This window comes from Podarcis filfolensis (genome assembly GCF_964270895.1).
Source record: "Podarcis filfolensis genome assembly, chromosome: 10".
In the NCBI taxonomy this organism is placed as follows: Eukaryota; Metazoa; Chordata; class Lepidosauria; order Squamata; family Lacertidae; genus Podarcis; species Podarcis filfolensis.
This window is the reverse complement of record NC_139612.1, coordinates 3,274,470-3,296,225: the sequence shown is the minus strand read 5'-3', so window position 1 is coordinate 3,296,225 and position 21,756 is coordinate 3,274,470. Positions and strand designations below refer to the sequence as shown.

Sequence of the window (21,756 nt, the reverse complement as noted above, 5' to 3'; positions counted from 1 at the left end):
CTGTGTAGTGCTTTCTGTTGGCTACACTTTGACTTCCATTTCAAGCCACTGTCCTTAATGATACTGAGCTGATCAAATATCAGTTTTGGTTGTGTGGACATGTGTGCACGTGCGCATGCACACACACACACCAGAGGTGCCAACTTAGGCCCCTGGTTATGGGTGCCCAGCATGTGTGACGTGATGATGTCATGTTGTAATGTGACGTCATTTCGCTCGCGCCCCCTGGCCTGATGGTACCAGAAGTCAGGTTCTGAGACCTCACAAGAGCTCGGAAAGCACCTCTGAGGCAAGAGGCCTCGGAGATGGTGTCTGAGGCCTTCCAAGACGTCCGAATCTGACTTCCGGTGCCACCAGAAGTCTGATTTTCGCAAGGCCTCAGAAAGCATCTTGGAGGCCTTGGAGATGCTGGCCAAGGCCTTGCAAGACCTCAGGCACCCAGAGCCCCCCCTGCTTGGTGCCCCTCCCAGAGCATCCTGGCTGGGGCCTTACAAAATGGAAACTTTGTATTCAGTCATATTGTCTGAACATGATATACAAGTGCTTATACTCTTGATAGTTGCATAGATTCAGGAAGTGTAACTTCTGCTTGCAATATCTATGTTGCCTTGCCTAAAATTTGGGCTGCTTCCCACAAAAGATTTGCTTTTGTCTCTGGTAGGATTTCCTTGATTATTTGAATGTGGAAAATGTCTCATTGTGTTAAGAACTCTGGCCATGTTGCCATGAGCTGTACAATTAAGTCTGTTCACTTGTGATTCTTAGGATTGTATTCAACTAAATCACTGCATGCTTGAAGGAATTTTGTGAGCACAATGCAACTTCACCCCTCTTCCCAATCTGCTCCTGAAGTTTGGGGGGAATCCAGGGGAGATTGGGGAAGAGAGGGAGGGCAAGTTAAGTTGCACTCACAGAAGTTGTTCTGCCCATACAAGGGTTTAGCTCAATACAGCTCTTTTCTTGAAGCAGGTGTTTTTTTCTCCACACCTTCCAGACAAACCATAAGCTGCTTTTCAACACTGGCTTCTGCTAGTGTACCAAACAGTCACAAATAAAACATGATGCTCCTGGGTTAATCCCAAGCCTGATTTTAATACCAAGGACAGAGATAGGAACTGTTAGGGACAGAGGTTGGAATTTAAACTGCTTAGGTGTATGCCACATAACTGATGCCACTATTTTAATTTCAACATAATGTTTGCCACTCTTAAGACACAATTTCCAAAGCTTGTAAGTTTACTTTTCCAGCAAATGATTGATATAAATATTTGTTTTAAAATGTAATTTGTGCTTGCATAATCTACTAGTTTAAGGATATTCTTGGTCAGCTTCTTCCAGTATCAAAAAACTTCATTTGGCTGCTAAGGGGTGGGATGGGCGAGCAGGACGCAGGAGAAAGAGGGGGGTGGGGGTGGGATCGATTTTAGAAAGTAGCCAAAAAAAACTTTTAATAATGGAAACAAACGAAAATGTCCTTTCCTACAAATATTTTATGTGCTTTTTAAAAATACAACTGGATAACCAGGTATCTTGTAGAATTTTTAAGCTAGGTAACTAATGAATCAATTTCTCTTTCAATAGGTCGTTCTGTGTTGTTGGAACAACCTCGGAAGTCTGGCTCTAAAGTAATTAGTCATATGCTTAGTAGCCACGGAGGAGAGATTTTTCTTCATGTCCTCAGCAGTTCTCGATCCATTTTGGAAGATCCTCCTTCAATTAGTGAAGGATGTGGCGGTAGAGTCACAGACTACAGGATTACAGTAAATGTCTTTATGTATTTTTTGTTTAAGCCATTATCCTCTCACAGCCACAAAGCTAGGCAGAACCCTTGTATTAATGTCACAGAGGGGAGCTTATAATCAAGGGACAGGGTAAAAGGAAGCTGGGCCTACCTTTCAAGAAATTTCAAGAAAAAGTGAAACTGATTAATTTCTCCTTTGAGGAATGACAGAATAACCTGGACTTTGAAGGCAACCTTAGTTTTCATTCCTCTGGACTGAAATTGGGGCCACCAACAGGTTTTTGTGGGATCTGGGCAAGCAATAAATGGTTGGTTTTAAAATTTATTTGGGTCTATTATAATCGGAGGTCTCAGTTGTCTTTGGCCCAAAATCCAGCTTTATCGTAGCATTGGTAGCATTAACTATACAGTGGTACCTTGGTTTAAGAACAGCTTAGTTTATGAACAACGTGGATTAAGAACATTGCAAACCCGACAGTAGGTGTTTTGGTTTGTGAACTTTGCCTTGGAATAAGAACATGTTTCACTTCCTGTTGAGTGTGTTCCATTTATAAATTGAGTCCCCCGCTGCTATGGGAAAGCACGCCTTGGTTTAAGAATGGACTTCTGGAATGGATTGAGTTCGTAAACTAAGGTACCACTGTACAGTACTTCAAGAAATTCCAGTCAACGACATCCACTCTGAAGCTCACAAAACACAACTTTTCTTCTTCATTGTGCCATTTTGTGCTATGTCATCTCCGCTTTAAATAGGTGTTGCTTGAATCTTGAACAACGCTTACAGGATCTGAAATGGCTTCATTAAAAAAATTCTGGTCAATATTTTAGCAGCTTAATGTGTGAATGTTTCAAAACTTTTCAAAACTTTGTGCAGCTAAACTTTCCCTGTTGGTAACAACTGTAAGATTTGGCACTGATACTGAATACTAAGAAAGCCTATTTAAGCTAAGTTGCATGTAATATATGATGATCAGACGGGATATTATAATTGAGCAGTAATCATGAAATGTTAGGAAAAATTCTCCTTTTATCTTGTTTGTTTATTTAGGATTTTGGTGAATTTATGAGGGAAAACAGGCTTACTCCTTTTCTGGAACCCAGATACAAGAGTGATGAAAGTTTTGAGATTCCCTTGGAGCGAGCCAAAGATCAACTAGAGAAGCATACTCGCTACTGGCCCATGATCATCTCACAGACTACTATATTCAACATGCAAGCAGTAGGTGACTATGGATTGTTTTTAAATCCCAGGCCTAAGCCACATTTTACATGGTAATAGGCAATTAAATATGGTTGGGAATGCATTATGCATTTAATGTTTGCTTAATATTAATCTATACACGTGGTACTTTCAAAATGTTACAATATCTCCTCAGCCCTTAACAAGAATACTCTTAAGCTTTTTTGGGGTTCAGGCAATCAAGTTCCCTGTTCTTTCTACACCCCCCAAGTTTTCAGGGATATTTCCCCCTTCTGGTATTGTGTGATTTCTAGGGTTCACTGAACATATTCAGTGCTATTTGAGCTGTTTTGTTTGAGGGAGAGATTGCCCCCCCTTAATGATTTTATTATCATTATTATTGATACTTCTTTAAAACTTGAGGTTCCTCCAAGCAAGCTGACTCCTCCTTGAACCCATTTTGGCTCCATTTTTGTCAGGACAAGGGCACTGAGCTATTAGATGGAATGATTTTGGGTAAGTGTCTTAATAAAAAGAATTTATGGCTTCCTGCTGGTTACTTGCGTTGTTAACTCTTCAGCATATAATGATTTCACTGCCATCAAGTTCATGGAGGATGAGGCTCTCCCTTATGGAGTTGCTCTCTCTTCACCGTCAGAGGCTTCAGAATACCAGTTGGTGGAAACCCCATTGGGTCCTGGTTGCGGGTTTCCCACAGGCAGCTGCTTGTTCACTGTGAGAACAGAATGCTGGACTAGATGGGCCTGATTCAGCAGGCTTTTCTTGTGTTCATGGAGAACACCTGTTTTCTTTTTATCTCATAGGTAGTGCCATTGGCCAGTGTTATTGTGAAGGAAGCCTTGACAGATGAAGATGTCCTCAATTGCCAGAAAACAATTTACAATTTAGTAGACATGGAAAGAAAAAATGACCCACTGCCCATATCAACAGTTGGAACAAGAGGAAAGGGTCCTAAAAGGTAAATATGACTTTTTGATACATTTAACTCAAATTATATTTCGAAAGCAGAAGTTACCCCCTCGCCCCTCTCCTTTTTACTCATTGATTGTGCAGTGCACCACATACATCAAAGGTATTGCATTAATAATTATTTTTTACTCAGAAGTTTGTCCATTCCAGAATAAACTGTTGAAATGAATCTAGAAGTCTTAAAATAGAAGTGAGGATAAATTAGATACTTGAGATTGGAGAATTTGTGTAGATAAGAATCAAATCATGTTGTCTTTTTCAATAGAGATGAACAGTACAGGATCATGTGGAATGAACTGGAGACTCTTGTTAGAGCACACATAGCCAACTCGGATAAACATCAACGAGTTCTGGAGTGCCTTCTGGCTTGCAGAAGCAAACCACCTGAAGAAGAGGAACGCAAGAAACGGGGGAGGAAAAGAGAAGAAAAAGAAGAAAAGTCAGAGAAAGCAGGAAAAGACTATGAACCAGAAAAATCCTGGCAGGAATCGGAAAGGTGCTTTATCAGTACCGATAGAATTTTATTTCAGGTTTTATATTTATATAAACGGCAGGAGTGACAGGCCAGTTTTCTTTGTCTCAGCACCATTAGAAAGAGTTGATTTTGGCCTGTAGCAAGGAGACTCTAGCATGAAGCCCAAAGCATGGAATGGGAGCTCTCCAGAAAGTATTAGTATCTTTAAAAAATTGTTCAGGAACCCCCCATCAGCAGAGGGGAGAACCCAGGCTACATCTGCCCTTACCTTTTACTTGAGGTTCATGCTAGTTCCAAGTATCAAGAAGTGTTTGTGGAATGTGTATTCTGCAATTTGCCTACAAGCATAATGTGCTTACCTCATGAATGTTTGTGTGTTTACACACACAGGGAACTGAAAGGTTAAACTAAAACAGAAAGAAAAGCTGGCTTTAATAAAAAAAAATACAAGCTAAGTAGTTACTCATGCTTCAAAAGTAACAGAAGTATAGTAATTTGCTGTCCATAGATTTAATTCTAATTTCTTCCCGACATAGTTTGTTAAATAACAAGTTCTGTTCAGCGCAAGTCTCCAGTGTTTTTGGCCCATTCTTTGATTCTCTAGGTAATATAACTGTCTTACAACTTACTAAACGGAACTGTCGGCGTTGAAATTGCAGTGGTAATTCTTTTTATTTCCGCAGGTTAAAAGGCTTATTAGAGCGTGAAAAAGAGGAACTAGCAGAGGCAGAAGTAATAAAAGATTCACCTGATTCTCCTGAGCCACCAAACAAAAAGCCCCTTGTTGCAGTGGATGAAATTCCAACCATTGAAAAAACTAAAGGTAGATTTTGAATAATTGCCAAATAGGTTTTTTTAAAGAAAGAAAGAAAGAAAGAAAAAGTTAAAAACTGATTTGAGGTGCATTATCATGTGTGACCTAACATTAAGCTTTTTAAAACAACAACAATACCACCCAGTAACCTTGGAGGTTTAAAAAATTATTTATAAAGGTAAATATTTATTTATTTGTAAAGGTTAGAGTGACTTTTGTGCTGTAAATAACTAGAAAACTTGCTTGTTTGGGTGGAAGAAGAATAACTTCAGCAAGACATAGGCCTGTATATCTGCTGGATGCTGCCACTGTTGTTTTAATAAAAGTGAATGAAAGAATCGTATATCTGGGGCTACAGAATGCAAACTATGCTTGCAGGATGCCTTCAGAAGAGGCGACTCAAATATTCTTAAATGTCTCTGCAAAGAAGTAGTGCAATGTAACAAATGTTCCTGTGGGGAGAGAGGCATGTAAGTGGTCTACCACAGGGTGGGACAAGTGCTGCACTCCCCCCCCCCCCATGGACTGGGCAGAGGGTGAACGGTGTGATGGCCCAACACAAACATTTATTTGCAACCTCAAAAGGGGTTAATTAAAAAGCTTAACATACTGATTCACAACACCAGCCCAATGTGTTTTTTGCAATGACCAGTCTTTCAAAGACCCCACAAAACTTAGAATCATCAAATTGTGGAGTTGGAAGTGACTTCAAGGGTCATCTAGTCCAACCTGCAATGCAGGAATTCTCAACATGCTGTCCCCCATCCAGTTAGAAACCAACCATACCAGACCCTGCTTAGCTTTACAAAGCTAAGCAGTGCTCTCAATGGTTAGAGTATTGGACCCCCACTTGGCCATGAAGCTCACTGGGTGACCTTGGCCACTCACCATCTCTCAGCCTAACCCATTTCACAGAGTTGTTGTGAGGATAAAATGGGGAGGAGAACCATGTGCACCATCTTGAGCTCCTTTGGAGAAAACGTGGCATAAAAATGTAATGGAGAATAAGAAGAAATAATTTACTAGGCAGTCCCAATTAACACAGGAATATACATAGACACTGCTGTATGAAGATTAAGGTTTCTTTCTGAAATGCTATATTTTCTGTACAAAGAATGTGTTGTTTCCTTTAATTTCCTGTAAGAACCCCAATTTACCATTCAGGAGGTAGTACCTTTCAGCTCCTGATGAAAGATCTTTTGTAAGGAGGCAGGAGAAAACTTGCACAACAAAACAGAGCACAAAAATAAATAGCTTTCAGCCACCCTTCAAATCAGGTTTAGCCACAATCTCAATCCCTCCAACCCAATTCATTTTCAGCATCATCCTATGTATTGAGTTCAGTGAGACTTGCTCCTAGGTAAACAGGGATAAGATTGCTGTGCCCCCTCAAAAAAATATACTCAGGGCGACAGCGGTGACGCCCCCCCCCCCGCATGCCTTTGAAGGCATGGCAGCAGGAGGGATCCTGTTGCTTACATACTTTCCTGTTCCCCTTTCCCTTTCAGCTTTATGAGCCATTTCTGTCTTTGCAAGATAGGAATCAGCATTGCCAAAGGGCTATGCAGAAGAATCTCTTCTCCACACATTCTTCCCTCTCGATGCCAAAGAACTTCCCTAGATAGCTCAGTCATTAGAACTTGAGACTCTGAATCTCAGGGTGGTGTGTTCAAGCCCCAGTTTGGGCAAAAGATTCCTGCATTGCAGCAGGTTGGACTTGGTGACCCACTTGGTCCCTTCCAGTGGCGTAGCGTGGGTTGTCAGCACCCGGGGCAAGGCAAGTAATTTGCGCCCCCTAACCCGTGGATTTGCGCCCCCTAACCCTAACCCCCAGATGTTGCGCCCGGTGCGGCCGGCCCCCCCTGCACCCCCCACGCTACGTCACTGGTCCCTTCCAACTCTACAATCTTGATGCCAAAGAAACTGCCCACTGCTGCTCTAGAAGAGTGACAGGTGGCCTTGCCAGCACAAGGAAGGACCAGACCACATTTCCTCTTCCCAACTCAGTGACCCATTGTTATGATCAGTTGCTGATCAGGGTGTTACACTGATAGAACTGCAATAAACATCCGTGTGTCTACAAAATATGACTAAGAGGTGACAGAAATAATACAACTGGTAGAGCTTTTTCACTTAGAGTCAAACCTCGGTTGTCGAACGTAATCTGTTCTGGAAGCCTGTTCGGCTTCCAAAATGTTTGACAACTGAGGTGCAGATTCTGATTGGTTGCAAGAGCTTCCTGCACTCACAGAAGCCACGTCAGACATTCAGCTTCCAAAAAACATTTGAAAACCGAAGCATTTACTTCCGGGTTTTTGGCATTCGGGAGCCAAAACGTTCCAAAACAGCCATTCAGGAACCGAGGTTTGACTATAATTGTGAAAAATGTCTGTCCCTAGCTATGAAATGAAATAGTTTGGTTTTTTTGTACTTTCATTGAGAAACTAGTTGTGAGAAACCAGTTGGGTTGAAGAAAGTCTGGAGGCTCTGTTGTCCCTGTGATGAATTATACTGATAGAGCTTAATTTTGGATTTTGTCTCTGAATTAAATGTGGGTGCTTTTAGATATTCCCTGGTCTGTTAGAAATGAAGGTGCTATTTATCCTGGATCCACTGCTGGTGAAATATGAACAAGGGGGAAATGCTGTGTTCATGTATCTGTAAAATGTATGCTGCTTGTTGTATGAGTTTTTGAATGAAAACTATTGAACGTACTTAAATTGTGTTTACCAAACCTAGGGCCAGTTTCTCTCCTGTCTTTATGGAGCAACAGAATTAACACTGCAAATTCTAGGAAACATCAGGAATTTACTGGTCGCTTGAACTCTGTCAACAACAAAGCTGAGTTATATCAACATCTTAAAGACGAGAATGGGTTTGTACTACTAAATAGCATGTTACTTGAAGTGATTTTTTTTTTACTAGCCAAAAACTGTCTGAATATCATATTTATAATTATATCAGTGTCATGGAATTCTACTCAGTATTGATCCAGAGCAGATTCCAGCATATAGTTAGCAGAGTAAAAACTTAAACACGTTGCAGGATTCCCAGAAAATAGACCAGACGCAATTAATATTTGATCCAGTAGAGCTTTACTGCTACTGAAGGCAAATGAGCATAATGGTCACAAATCCAATACATTCAGGATTGGCACAGTCCATAAGAAGTCCAGTTGCAGCAGACTTCACTTAAGCTTACAATAACTTATAATAAGACTTATAATAAACCTTAACACTAAACATACTATCTACAGAACACTGCACCAGAAGGAAAAGAGATAGAAAGAGAAAGTGAAACCCAGACTCCTTCTGGCCTATTTTTATAGTCAACATGACCTTGACAGAAGAGATAAGAGAACCAGTTTAAACCAGCTGTACTCAGCTTCTCTGAAGGTATAACCCAAACATCATGAACTTTCTGCTTGCTTCTTTCACATAGAACCCTCTTGAATTAATTAGAAGAGGAAAGATCTCTACACACCCATCAATACTTTCTGCACCAAGAAATGCAAACTGACAATCAGAAATAGGGTTTTACTAAGCAAAACAAAAATGGAGTGAACAAACTTGTTTTCCTCAGTTTATCTTGTTCTTCTGCAGTCTCAAAATAATGATGAAAGGTTAAGAGACACACATGTTATTTTGGCAATTAGTTATGCATGCAGTTGGGTCAGGTTTAGTCTAGAAGACAAAGAAGCATAAATATTTTTGAAACATACTAATCACTTTTGTTGTAAATAGAAAAATCTGGGGCGGGGGGAATGCCAATCTAAAAAAATAATAATTACTAGAATACTCTTAAGGCAAAATTTATTTGTTTATTTGCTTTATTTCAGAATGGAAACAACAGAAAATGGGAAAGCCAGCCGGCAGTGAAAATGGAATCTAAGAATTATATTTTGTTATGTTGCATAAACATTTTATTCTTGATTCAAATTGATTCAAACTTCAGTTGCTTTGTTTTTTCCTATTTTTAGCACTTTTCTATAAAAATAGAAAATCTCAATATTATATTAAATGTGTAAATCATTTGTCCCAAATCCCTTTTTACTCTAGGATCAAATAAAGCAAGACTTCATTTCCAACTAATAGTAAGGTCTTTATAAAAAAATGAATTTTAAAATGTTTTTGATTCCCTCTGGAGAAACACGGTATTTTTTTTTTACCTGGATTTTGTTTTCAGGTGTGCTTTTAGACACATTAAAACTTTTTAGGAGATTGTACTTTAGGAGAGTGCTGCATAAAGACATTTGTTGTTGGACACAGTGTCTTGGTTTTAATGACAGAACAGTGATAAACTGTCTGCATATGTTAAAGAGCAACAATGGGCTCTTAATTCCATTAAAGAAGGGGCAGTTGAGGGTAACAAAGACCTGCCATACACAATTGTTTTGAGGCTAAGAAGATTATAAAGCACATTCCGTAAATAAAATGCTATCTAAAATGCTGAACTGCTTATACCAGTCCTAGATAATAAGAAATACAGATTTAAGTATGATTGTCCTTGATCAGTTGTTTGGGTTAGTGTGTGCAATTTAAACATGTATTGCTATAGACGGGGCTGCAAATACTCTTTTGTGTATCGAATGGCACAAGAAACCTAAGTCTAAACTGGGCTATACAGAAAGAAAGGCTGCAGCTGGTTTCATTGACAACATGGCTACAGGGTGTTTGTACAGTCCAGTCCACACTGGTCTCTCTCCATTAGTTCTCTTACTGCATAGTGGATATGAAGGCTGACATTAAGTAAAACCCTGTTGCAAAGGGGAATACACACCCTGCCAACTATCACAGCTAATACCTGAGATCAAAACAGTTACAGAAGGGGAAGTAGCCCTGCAACACTGTTAAAGCTATAAAGATAGCATTATTTTGTGCTTTGTATACAAAGATAGTGTTCTTGATTGCTGCTCCGTATTGGCCAGCACAGCTTTTGAATTGTGGGGTGATGGGAGAGGGAAGCATGAGAACAATTGTTTAAGAATAAACTTGGTTTTTCAGAAAAATATGTTATATGTCTAATAAGTCAATTTTTTGTTGGTGATGTTTATTCCTAAATTAAAACCGCTCCCTGTTGTTTCAGCTACTTTTTGCTGGTTGTTAAAAGCACTTGGTCGAGCCAAAAATCAACACTCTGGCTCCTTCCTGAATTTTGAGCTCAGACACTAATCCCCCTTCTGAATTTGGCATCATATTTGATTCTTTGACTAGCAGCCATTTAAGCATGTTAAATTAAATTGTAATCTATTATTCAGAAATAGGCCATGGTTCAGATATATAAAAACAAACTTCTTAGATGGGAAATGATTTCTGGTCCCAAATTGTGTGGGTGTGGCTTTGATTTAATTGTTAAGGTGTATTTGGTGTTAAGGTGTTTGTCAGCTTTTTACCTGCTTGTGTGTTGGCAGTAAAGGGGATGTTTGGTTCCAAGATAGCATAATGGAGTTCAGTGAAGGCACTCAGAAATATTTCTAATTAGACTGAGCAATCCTATATCAATCATTTAGCATTTTAGGCATGCCTGTTTTACTGGGATGGTATAAGAATGTTTAAATGGAAGGCATTGCCCTTTTCAGTTCTTACCTTAGATTACCCTTCAAGTCTTAAGCAATCTGTGGAAATTATTTAAAAAACTTGGGAAGTAAAACAATGTTCCTTACTTATAACACCTTTAAATTAATACTTTCAAAACTGATAACATTGGTTTCGGGGAACCTGTGGCAGTCATAGCACAGGAAAAGACTAAGGATGGCTAGCTCAGCCCAAGCACAAGTCTGGCCTGCTCCTGTGCTTCTAAAAGCAGACATTAGTATTGCATTGGTGAGGAAGCTGTGGCCTTCTAGTTGTTGGAGTCATGGCTCCCAGCAGCCCCCAGCCAGCACAGTGAGTTGTTCCACAACAGCTGAAGGGCCATAGGTTCTTCATCTCAGCAGTAATCCGAATCTTTAATGGCTTTGAGAGAGTAAACGTCTGCTAATGTCTATAGAGCAATTTCCTGCACATGAAGCTAGTAAGAAGTTAATTTCTTTTTATTTATTGCATTTGTATTCCTTCAGCTCAAGGTGGCATGCATGGCTCTCGCCACCTCAATATTATTCTTGCAACAACCCTGTGAGGTAGGCTAGGCGAAGAGTTTTATGACTCGCCCAAGACCACCCAGTGAGCTTAATGCCCAACTGGGGATTTGAACTCTGGTCTCCCAGTATTTCTTTGACACCATCTAAGCAAGAGAAAACAGTTAATGCCTACAGCATGCATCATGTTACAGCTTATTTAAAGGACTGGTCTTAAGTGACATGGTTTCTTTCTTCCTGTTCCCTTAATCACATGTAAAAATTACATCAGAAGAAAGCAATTGTGTGGAAAAGTCCATTACGCTCACGTTGGATGAGAGGAGGCAATATTGGCATAGTTCTTCCCCTGCAACAATTTTATATTCTTAAGTTTACTAGATTGACATGGGATGGATGAAGCCATGGAACAGCAGCTGCCGCACTATTCCCACCATAAATAACTGACACTTTAAAAAAGGATTTCCTGGCTTTGATTCATAACATTTAAGTGTTCTGCCAATAACTATACAGAAATTTTAAGAAAATAACATAATCATTAACACATCTACAGTACCACTGGGAATACTGTTTTATTGTCCCAGGGAGTATATAAGAGATAAAACAGGTGGAAGTGGCGGTGTTTCTCATTGTTATTGGTGTCCTTGCCTGTGAAAAAGCAGCTTGTGTGTTTTCTAGGCTTTCTGTACATGGCAGATTTTTGTGTTTACGATAAACACATTGCCTTATGTAGTAGAATTTTGTATCTAAATCTGTTGCACTTGGCATTTCTTTAGCTTCTTTGTTAATGTATCATCATTAATAATTCCTATATAATTCTATATAAGAATGAAAAAAATCTGCCCCTCCCAGAATAGCATTCTCAGTATAGACTAGCTTTGGGATAATACCTTCTGGGACTAGTATCCTGGTGAGTCTGACTAGGTTCTTGCATTCCATAAAATGGTGGGAGTCTGTATTTTGGTGGTGGAGGTAGACCTGAGGCAACAAGATTTCTGTTTGTTCTGTAGATATGCTGAGGGGAAGGTGTTGGAACAGGCAACCATAACTGAGCTGATGGTGGGCTCTCTTGTTCAAGCATTGGTGACTTCCGGGATTTCAGCATATCCATTTCCAAATCAATGTAGCTGAAGAAGGGTCTTCCATGAAATGTTGTAGATTGTAATCCAGTTATTTTCTTGGGATGTCTACAGCAGTGGAAGGCAACTATCAGAATCACTATAATTGTAATGCATACACTTATTAACAAGGAAGTAAAAATGTTTCTTATCCAGCAATGGTTGTCAAATGTAGCCAAGGTGCTGTTTGGTATCAGGGATTCATTCTCTGGTTTTGTGATTGGTGAGCAGATTCCACCAAAAGCAACTTCTTCAATTCGATCAATTTTGTAGGCTGGCAACATTGCCTCAACAAAATGTGGATTTGTATTTCCACCAGGTACTCTTAGTTTCCTCAGCACACCCTGGATTTCATCCCTTGCACATCCGCTGGCCCTTGTGCAGAAACAGCTGTTGTACCAGGTGATCACAGTGGACCCAGGTTTGAGATCAAGTAGTGTCATATTGCCAGGACAGCCAGCAATCAAATACTTGGAAAGCTTCTCAAAAAACAAGTTAACTCTATCCCTGTCTCTCAGAAAGGAGTGGTAACTATTTTTTGTTCTTATGGTATAAGTATGACATGGGATAGTGGTTGGCCTGAGTAGTACAATTGTGAGGGTATCGGATGTCCTCAGCCCTCCTGAATCGGTGGCAAAGAGTAAAAATTCCTGAGGTGAATACTGAAAATCGTGATCAAGTGGGTAACCATACATGGTTTGATAATCTGAATTAAACTGCAACCAGCTTTCCGAACCTGTTGGTGAACCATCGGCTGGGTTTATTTCAAGGGTCAGCTGGGTTGTATCTCCATCTTCCTGGTCATAAAATGTGTCCGGAGGTACTGAAAAGGAAAAATTGTGTCCAATTGTTGCTGTTATCCACTTAATGGCATTAACAACTCTTGGGGAGGTGTTTATTGGACCTACATAGGAGTGAAGGTAACAGAGAGGAAATATAAAAACCAAGTTTTCAGAAGTCTGACAAAAGATGACAAGAGGAATTTGTAAAATGTTTATGTCAATTTATCTCACAGAATTTTTCTGAGATAGGCCCTAGTGTCTCACCCCCACTAAGAAAGCTGGCCTCTTGCTTCAGGTAGATCATCCCAGGTGTAATTCTGGCCAGTTCAATTCTGCTGCATACACACCATAGAATTATAGAATCTTAGAGTTGGAAGGGACTCAAGGGTCATCTAGTCCAACCCCCTGCAGTGCAGGAATCTCAGCTAAAGCATCCATGACAGATGGCCATCCAACCTCTGCTTTAAAACCTTCAAGGAAGGAGAGTCCACCACCTCCCGAGGGAGACGGTTCAACAGCTCTTATCGTCAGGAAGTTCTTCCTGATTTTTAGTTAGAATCTCCTTTCTTGTAACTTGAAGCCATTGGTTCAAGTCCTACGCTCCAGAGCAGGAGAAAACAAGCTTCTTCCATGTGACAGTCCTTTAGATATTTGAAGGTGGCTATCTTATCTCCCCTCAGTCTCCTCTTTTCCAGGCTAAACACACTCAGCTCCTCATAATGCTTGGCTTCTGGACCCTTGATTATACTAGTTGCCCCCTTCTGCACATGTTCCAGCTTCTCAACATCCTTCTTAAACTGAGATACTCAGAACTGGACACAATATTCCAGGTGTGGTCTGACCAAGGCAGAATAGAGTGGTACTATGACTTCCCCTGATGTGGACACTGTACTTTTGTTGATGCAGCCTAGAATAGCATTCACTTTTTTTTGCTGCTGCATCACACTGTTGACTCATGTTAAGTTTCTGGTCCACCAAGGTCCCTAGATCCTTTTTACATGTACTGCTAGTAAGCCAGGTGTCCCCCACCCTATATTTGTTCATCTGGTTCTTCCTGCCTAAGTTCAGAACCTGACATTTGTCCCTATTGTTAGCTCGTGCCCAATTCTCCAGTCTGTTAAGGTCATTTTGAATTTTGATTCTGTCTTTTGCTGCATTAGCTACCCTTCCCAGTTTTTGTCATCTGCAAATTTGATTAGCATCACCTCAATTTCTTCATCCAAGTAAATATGTTGAACAATGGGCCCAGGACAGAACCCTGTGGCACCCCCTTGTAACTTTTCCCCAGGATGACGAGGAACCATTAATGAATACTTTTTGTGTTCAGTCAGTCAACCAGCTACAAATCCACCTAATACTTCAACCCACATTTTACCAGCTTCCTCATGAGAATATTGTGGAGGACATTGCCAAAAGCCTTACTGAAGTCACGGCATTCCCCATATCCACCAAGTTTGTAATTCCATCAAAAAAAGAAATCAGATTGGTCTGGCATGAGTTATTTTTGAGAAACCCTTGCTGGGTCTTAGCAATCACAGCATCCTTTTCTAAATGCTTACAGACTGATTGTTGAATGATCTATTCTAGGACCTTTCCTGGTCAAGTTCACCAGTCGGTAGTTACATTTTCGAAGATGGTGACAACATTTGCCTGTCTCCAACCTGCAGGGACCTCACCTGCTCTCCAACATTCTCAAAGATCATGGACAAAGGCACTGAGGTTACATCCACAACTCCTTTAGTACCCTTGGATGCAGCCCTGGAGATTTGAATTCACTTAAAGTAGCTAGGGGCCACAGTTCCCTCCTCATTTATTCTGTTATCACCAGGTTGGGCATCGCTTTCCTTCTGAGTGAAGACGGGGGCAAAGTAGGTGATGTTCGAAGTATATGATGTCCTCTCAAATAAACCTGGGAGCTAATTTCTTAAGGATTCTGGGAATTGTAGCTCTGTGAGGGAGTAAACTACAGTTCCCAGGATTCTTGGGGGGGGGGGCATGTGTTTTAAAACATAGGTGTGTATGCAGCCTTACTCTCCCTTGAAGGAAGTCTTTGCACTAGGATCCCTACACCTATCACAGGACAGACACCTGGGTGCTGTGCTTGCGGGAGGGGCTGGATGATTGTTCGGTGTTTAAGGGCCACTAAAGCCCAAAGACTCACAAAACATATAACAATTATAGGAGTTTTGTGACAATCTTCCATGCTTCCTTTTGTTTCCAAACCGCTTCTCACTGCTCAACACACATTGCACCCTTTACACTGTTGTACAATATCATCGTTCTAGCCCCTACCAAAAAATTCAAATTATGGAGAAGGGGGGGGCTGGGGGGGAATACATGTGGAATATATGAAAAAAATGCTGCCCTGTTAATTCAGTGTATGACTGAATTGTAAACTGACTACAGACAGTTGACAGAAATGTGAAACAAACATAACTAAGCATTTCACTTGAACTGAGAGAAGAAAGCTTTTGCTTACTCAAGGTAATTGGTTTTATTACAGTAATGCTGCCACAAGTTCAAATCAGCCATGAAATGGGTAAAATAATTTGAAAGTATAGAACAGATGGGGAGTGACTTGTTAACATCTGAGGTGAGGTGAGAATGGATGTGTATTTACTGCTCCTCATCTTGTCTGTATGCCAGGGCATTAAGCACACACTTAATAAAGCCATGAAAACAATTTAAACATAATTAAAAATCACATTAAACTGGTAAAAAATAGCTTCAGTGTCAAAAATAGTCGTGACTCATGGAACCTCCTAGCATCTCTGTGTGTAAACCTATGTGTTATGTGTCATCTTGACAGCTATTTCCCCTGAAAGGCCTGAGGTGTAGCAGCTGAGGAGGAATGGTCCGCTTTGTACCACCCATGGAGACTAATCAGCCGCTGTGTGAGAGAGAGGCCTCACCTTGTGTTGGCCCAAAGGCAAGAGTTGTACTCTTGGGAGACTTTACTCACCTAAAAAGCATGGGGTAGGCTCCTTTTTGTGGCAACTGTTAATATTGCTAGTATTCCTATTTTATTTATTTTTGTTTGTTTAAAATGTTATTGGACAACTGTTAATTACTTGGGCCAAACCCCTGAAAATTAGTTAGAATGGGAGTTGTTGTGAGTGCCCCTTAATTCTTTGAACTAGGACACACTTCTGAATATTTCTCATTGTCTAGAGTTTTAAGTCTAGAATGTACCTTTTAGCTAAGTACCTTTTAACCCTTTAGCTTGGGAACGCTTCCTTCTTACCGCCCTTCTATATGGTGATTTGGCTGTCATATTATTTTACTTGCTTATTGTCTTTTGCTTACTCATTAAACTATACTGTACATTTTGTTCTTTTATTATGCTAGTCATGGGGGGAGGGCTTTTGGTCAAAAGGAGGTATATACATAAATTGAGGTTGTAGCAGTAGTAGCAATACTAATGAAACCTGGTGTGAGTTACCCACATTGGATCAAAATTTGACGCACCAATATTAATAGCTTACCTTGGTATAAAGTAGTGACATAGAATCCAGTTTGTTTGGACATATCTTTATTGGAAGTAATAGTTGACTTTTCCAACAGTTCTAAAGTTAAGTCCCTGGTAATTTGCAAGTTAATTTTGGTTCCAAATGAGCTATCCAAGCTTAGATCACTTGTGTCTAGTTGTAAAGCATCAAAGCATGGCGTGTGAGTTCTAACAGCATTGCTGTCATAAGAGCCAATTTCATCTGTAGAAAAAGGTAATTTGGGGGTGCCAGCAAATTCTGTAGACCAGGTAGGCAGCAAAGCATCATAAGAATAACACTCTGATGATTGGCTCATTTTATAAGATGGGTCACCTTCATGGAATCTGCTGCTTGAAACTGAAGCACTGGATGATGCATCATAAATTAAATGTTGTGTTTCCCACAGGAGAGTGTCCATCTGGGATGTGGTAGGAGCTAATAGTTTGGTTTTTGAAATTAAAAGTTTGTCTGTCTCTTGAACAGTCATAAAAGACTCTGATGCAAGTGTGTATATTTTAATTACCTGTTGGCTAACCTGTGTCCTTTCAGACAAATTTCCCCCCATTGGTATCATATTACTATGTCCAAATGATACAGGGAATTCTGCTGGTGTTGATAATGATACAAAGGGAGCCATTGCTGGAGTGTTGCTTGTTCTTGATAGAAATCCAAATTCTAGTGAATGGACAAATGGAGATATCCTGAATTGCTGACTGCTATGCATTGCCAAAGCTGAAGCATTGTTACTGTAATAGAACTGAGACGGACTTGTGTTGACCGGCAGTCTAAATTTGTGGATGGAAGCACCACTTATGCCTAGTGATGTAATACCAATCAAACTGAAGCCTATATTCCTGCTGGGCACATCAATCAACGTTGTAGTCTGTGTTAAAGACATAAATGACTCTGAGACATGTTTGTAGTTGCTGAGTAGGTCTTGAATCTTGTAGCTACCATCTGATGAGAGCAAAGAAACTACAACATTGGAAAATAGGACTCTAGATGATGCTCTTAAATTCATCAGTGTTGATATGGATGGTAGAGGAAGATTTGCAACATATATGGTGTCTTTAGATAGTAATCCAGATGCTGTTAGCTGTGCATATGGGCTTGTATAATCGAGACTTCTTGTTAATTCCTCTGAGTATGCTAGAGGTGCTGTTCTAGAAGCAGTTATGTCTGGTGAAACTGAAGTTTCCATGTTGTGAGCAGGTATTGAGATCTGGGTTTTGCTCATTGGCACAGAAAAATCTAAAAAATAGAGTGTGGAATTGTGCTTTGGCTTGGGTTTTTTAGGCACAGAATACACATTTTGTTGTGGCACTTGAGACTGTAGTTCCTCCAATATTGTTGGTGTTCTGGAAGCCACTTTACCCTCAAATTCTGTTGATGGTGATACCAGAGAAGGTGAAAGTTCAGAAGAAAGCGACTGGAAAAAGCCAGATACTTGGGTTTTAATCTGACCATTCAGTAACATTTGAATGTCCATGGACCCCAAGGCATCCATGTAAGTGGGGATAACTTCTTTTACAGTTTCATACAAAAGTGATGAACTCTCACTAGGTATTATAGCAGACTGTGTGTATACCATAGTAGTTGACAAAATTGTTAAAGACTCTATTTTGGTTGGTCTCAGTACGAGTCCAGGGGTGGCCATTAATTGCCTCCTCTGCCGCTTTCCTAAATGATTTTTTCCATTGCCTTCTTTTTTAAGTATTCTCCAGCCAGCAATTTCATACCCCAGCAGCTGTGAGAGATGGTTTGACACCACATTGTGTTGTAGAATTTGTACTAATTCATAAAGCATAGTGAACACTCCAAACCCAACTGGCCAGTGGATTCCAACACAATGCATTTTCGTAGTGTTGAGGTATTGAATGTCTTCAGCTAATATGGTTAGATTCCAATAATGTTTATTAAATGGGCTTTCAAATGAAGCAAGTATCAATGAAGAGGGATGCAAATGGAGATAGTCTGCCATGGTGCAAACTAGATCTAGTCGCTTTTGAATTTCTAAATAATTGTCTGTATGAATTATAATCTCAGCAAAGGTGACCGACATTCCCCTTTCACACAGTGCTGCAGAACAGATACTGAAAGCCCCAAAACATGTGCTATTAAAATAATTTGGCATTAAAAAGGGTTATCTTACTTATTTAGAAAAAAACATATAAACAGCATAATAATAAATCTCTGAACAGTACAGTATACATAAAGCAAAATAGGCAGATCAAGTCAGCGAAATGTAAAATCGAATGGTAGATTATCTATCTGAATAGCCTTGTTGAAATAAAGTTTGTAGTGGGTGTCTAAATTAATATAGTGAGGGTCCCTGCCTAATGTTAATAGGAAGGGAGTTATTAGGCATAGGTACTGTCATACTGAAAAACTGACTCCTTAAAACTGTGGAATGATTATTATACGGCACTTGTAATAATGCAAGCTCTGTAGATCAAAGTGGTTGAGTAGGTACATAAAGGGCAAGGGAATCATTCAAGCAAACTGTCCCCAAGCTGTTAAGGGCTTTAGGCACCAATAGAAAAACCCTGAACTTGGGCTGGGAACAGGTCAGCAGCCAGTGTAGACCTTTGTGCAGAGGTGTAAATATGCTCTTGTCTTATTCCTGCAGCAGTTGTGTTGCAGTACTCTGCACTAACTGCAATTTCTGAACCAATTGCAAGAGAAGCCCCATTGCAGTAATTGCTGCATTGCAGTAATCTAAACCTGACATTATCAGTGCCTGGACTACTGTGGTCAAGTTATCCTGGTCCACAAACAACCCAAGCTGGAAAAGGCACTCCTAGTCAGCTGGCAGAGTGCTTTTCACCCCCTGGCAGTTATTCTAAGGGATGCCAAGTGCACTTATTTTATCTCTAATGTTATTTAATAACTATACGAAATGTGTCTTTCTGTTTGAGGAAAGGGCTTGGATCTAGCAGAGGTTCTCTGAACAGAAGTGAAGGGAGGTGATTTATTTTCCCCCTGGTTTTCTGCAGTCATCTGTGCTGCTTCTCACTCTTTCAGAGGGTCTCCTAACCCTCCAGAGCAGATGGCAGGTATAGGGGGCTGCAGGGAGAAGGAGGAGATGAGACCTAAGAGGGCCTTGTTTTGCTGATGGAACCTTGAATCCAACCTGTGTCTTTTTCCAGCTTTGTTCTGAATATGTTATACACACACACACACACACACACACATGCACATATATTTGCACATAGTTCAGAATAAATGAAATAATGATCAATTTAATCAAATGCATTGCTTTTTGGAAATCACTGCAACTTACCTGTTATGCTGTTGGTCTGTGACCGCTTTCTTTTCATGGACAAGAGCATCATTGTGAACATGAATTGCAAAGTTTGCACCAGCTGTTGGTGTTTTCCAGCCACAAGACTCTCCATATGCAACTATGGTTAGATGGTATTCTCCACTCTCCTCCACCATTGGCAGTCCTTGAAGAGTATTTGTGTTAGGGTTATATTCCAACCACATTGGTAAAGCTGAACCACTAGCCAGAGTAACCTGTTTAATTATAAAAAAGATGTGGGCACAGGAGATGGAATGTAGTATAATCAAAATAATGAATTAAAAAATATATATTGTTTCCACAATCATCATATTAGATGCAACAGGGCTGTTTGTTTCAGATTCGAAAAAGGAAAAAAAAATATTGGGTACTCTTAATTTTCCTGGTGTATGGACCTGCAGATGACTGTCTGAACAAGTGGATGGTGATGGGCGAATCCTGATTTTCACACTACAGCAGGACAACTAATACTGGTCTTTCACAACCAGCTATTTCCTACTCATTAGCTCCCATTCAGGAAACACCTACCAGTCATTCTGGTCAATAACAAGCAATTTCTAGAACAAAGGAAGATTGCCCAGTCCCCATAATACTCTGAAGAACTAGAGTTGTTCACGGCCAAACTAGATGTATTGTGAGCAGACCATCAAATAGTCATAAAGGGAAGAATGTGAGTTGATTTCAAATGCTTCCCCCACCATTTTACAGTTTTCAAACTCTACCAGTTTTGATTAAAAAAAGCACCAGCAGAAGTCAGGTGCTTCCTCATCAGAAGTCAGAGTTACCACATCTAGTTCCACCTTAAAATGTGGTTGTTTAGACAACTCACCTGAAGCAACCTGTGTTGCAGGGCTGCCATTTCAGATTTTACACACGGGAGTGGAAGTTTCTCAGCAAGATGTAAAGGAACACTCTTAGATATAATTAAGATACTTATAAGGAAGCGAGCCTCAGGGAACACTGTGGGCTTTATTTCCAAGTATGCATTCGTGAGATAAGAATCATGCTGATAATTGCTAAAAAGCTGCATATTTTAGAAGCAGTTATAATTTTGTATTTATACCTCATAAAAACTACATTGGTGTTATTGACACAAAACAACCATTGAATTAATTAGAACAATACTAATTCACTGTGCATAACCAACAGGTTGACCAAAAATATAGGTGTTCCTGTGGTATACACATACAGGGAGAAATAACCCCCATTTCCCTCTTTAAAGGGCATCCATGCCCTGCTGTTTTCCTGCAGCATATTTTACAACTGAACAAAACCATTTAAATAGTGTGACTGGTACCAGACAGAATTATTGCCAGCAATGCTACATTACCTTGTAGTGAGTTATTTTCCCTTGGAAAGCAAATGGTGATATGGGATAAGAAAAAACTCTCCCCGCAACTGCTCTTGCATCTTGAACTCCTTGCAAGGCCTGTATTTCTCCACATGTCCTATGCAGCAGTTCCTTGGCAACAGCAGCCGGCCTGATGGTGGTGAGATAGACCAGGGTGAGGAGCAAGGACAGAGCCATCGGAATTTGCCTCTGCAGCAGCAAAGTGGCACCTGAGGAAAGACAAATGTCTGAAGCAGCCATTCTTAGATAGGCTGTGTAATAATCAAGGAAGGTGGATGTGGTTGTCTCATCACAAAGGTCAGAACTGTAGAAAAATAAAGCATTGTTAAAGTTAACAAGGCAGGAACATTTGAAACCCATACAAGACTTACATGAGGTTTTTTTACTTGAGAATCATCCTAATGTGTTTCCTTAAGAGATTATGATGGTGTTTCCCCAGT

The 21,756-nt window shown here is 40.1% G+C and overlaps 2 protein-coding genes across 7 annotated transcripts in view; one reads left to right on the top strand and one right to left on the bottom strand.

Moving 5' to 3' along the window:
- INTS13 (integrator complex subunit 13) overlaps positions 1 to 10,210 on the top strand; it is a gene marked incomplete at its 5' end in the record, with an annotated part of 26,979 nt that extends 16,769 nt beyond the window's left edge. For all 6 annotated transcript variants that reach the window (XM_083575124.1, XM_083575125.1, XM_083575129.1 and 3 more), the window contains 7 exons: positions 1,582 to 1,760; positions 2,790 to 2,964; positions 3,750 to 3,900; positions 4,177 to 4,407; positions 5,070 to 5,209; positions 7,940 to 8,075; positions 9,039 to 10,210. In XM_083575124.1, the coding sequence (XP_083431250.1) occupies positions 1,582 to 1,760; positions 2,790 to 2,964; positions 3,750 to 3,900; positions 4,177 to 4,407; positions 5,070 to 5,209; positions 7,940 to 8,075; positions 9,039 to 9,078 (1,052 nt within the window). In that variant the 3' untranslated portion in view covers positions 9,079 to 10,210. The remainder of the gene's footprint in view (positions 1 to 1,581; positions 1,761 to 2,789; positions 2,965 to 3,749; positions 3,901 to 4,176; positions 4,408 to 5,069; positions 5,210 to 7,939; positions 8,076 to 9,038) is intronic.
- On the bottom strand, positions 8,981 to 21,756 carry LOC310744114 (uncharacterized protein). The gene is made up of 4 exons (XM_083574952.1): positions 21,296 to 21,756; positions 19,945 to 20,180; positions 16,659 to 18,754; positions 8,981 to 13,295 (listed from the first exon to the last, which is right to left on the bottom strand). The coding sequence occupies exons 1-4, from the start codon at positions 21,674 to 21,676 to the stop codon at positions 12,136 to 12,138; spliced, it is 3,873 nt and encodes a 1,290-aa protein (XP_083431078.1). The 5' UTR covers positions 21,677 to 21,756; the 3' UTR covers positions 8,981 to 12,135.

Bases quoted from the DNA above. Each gene is read 5' to 3' on its own strand.
- LOC310744114 (XM_083574952.1), bottom strand. From the start codon at position 21,676: ATGGGTTTCAAATGTTCCTGCCTTGTTAACTTTAACAATGCTTTATTT. The intron at 20,181-21,295 runs GTAATGTAGCAT...ATAATTAAACAG, and splicing joins GGAAAATAACTCACTACAAG to GTTACTCTGGCTAGTGGTTC. The intron at 13,296-16,658 runs GTAAGCTATTAA...ACTCCTATGTAG, and splicing joins TGTCACTACTTTATACCAAG to GTCCAATAAACACCTCCCCA.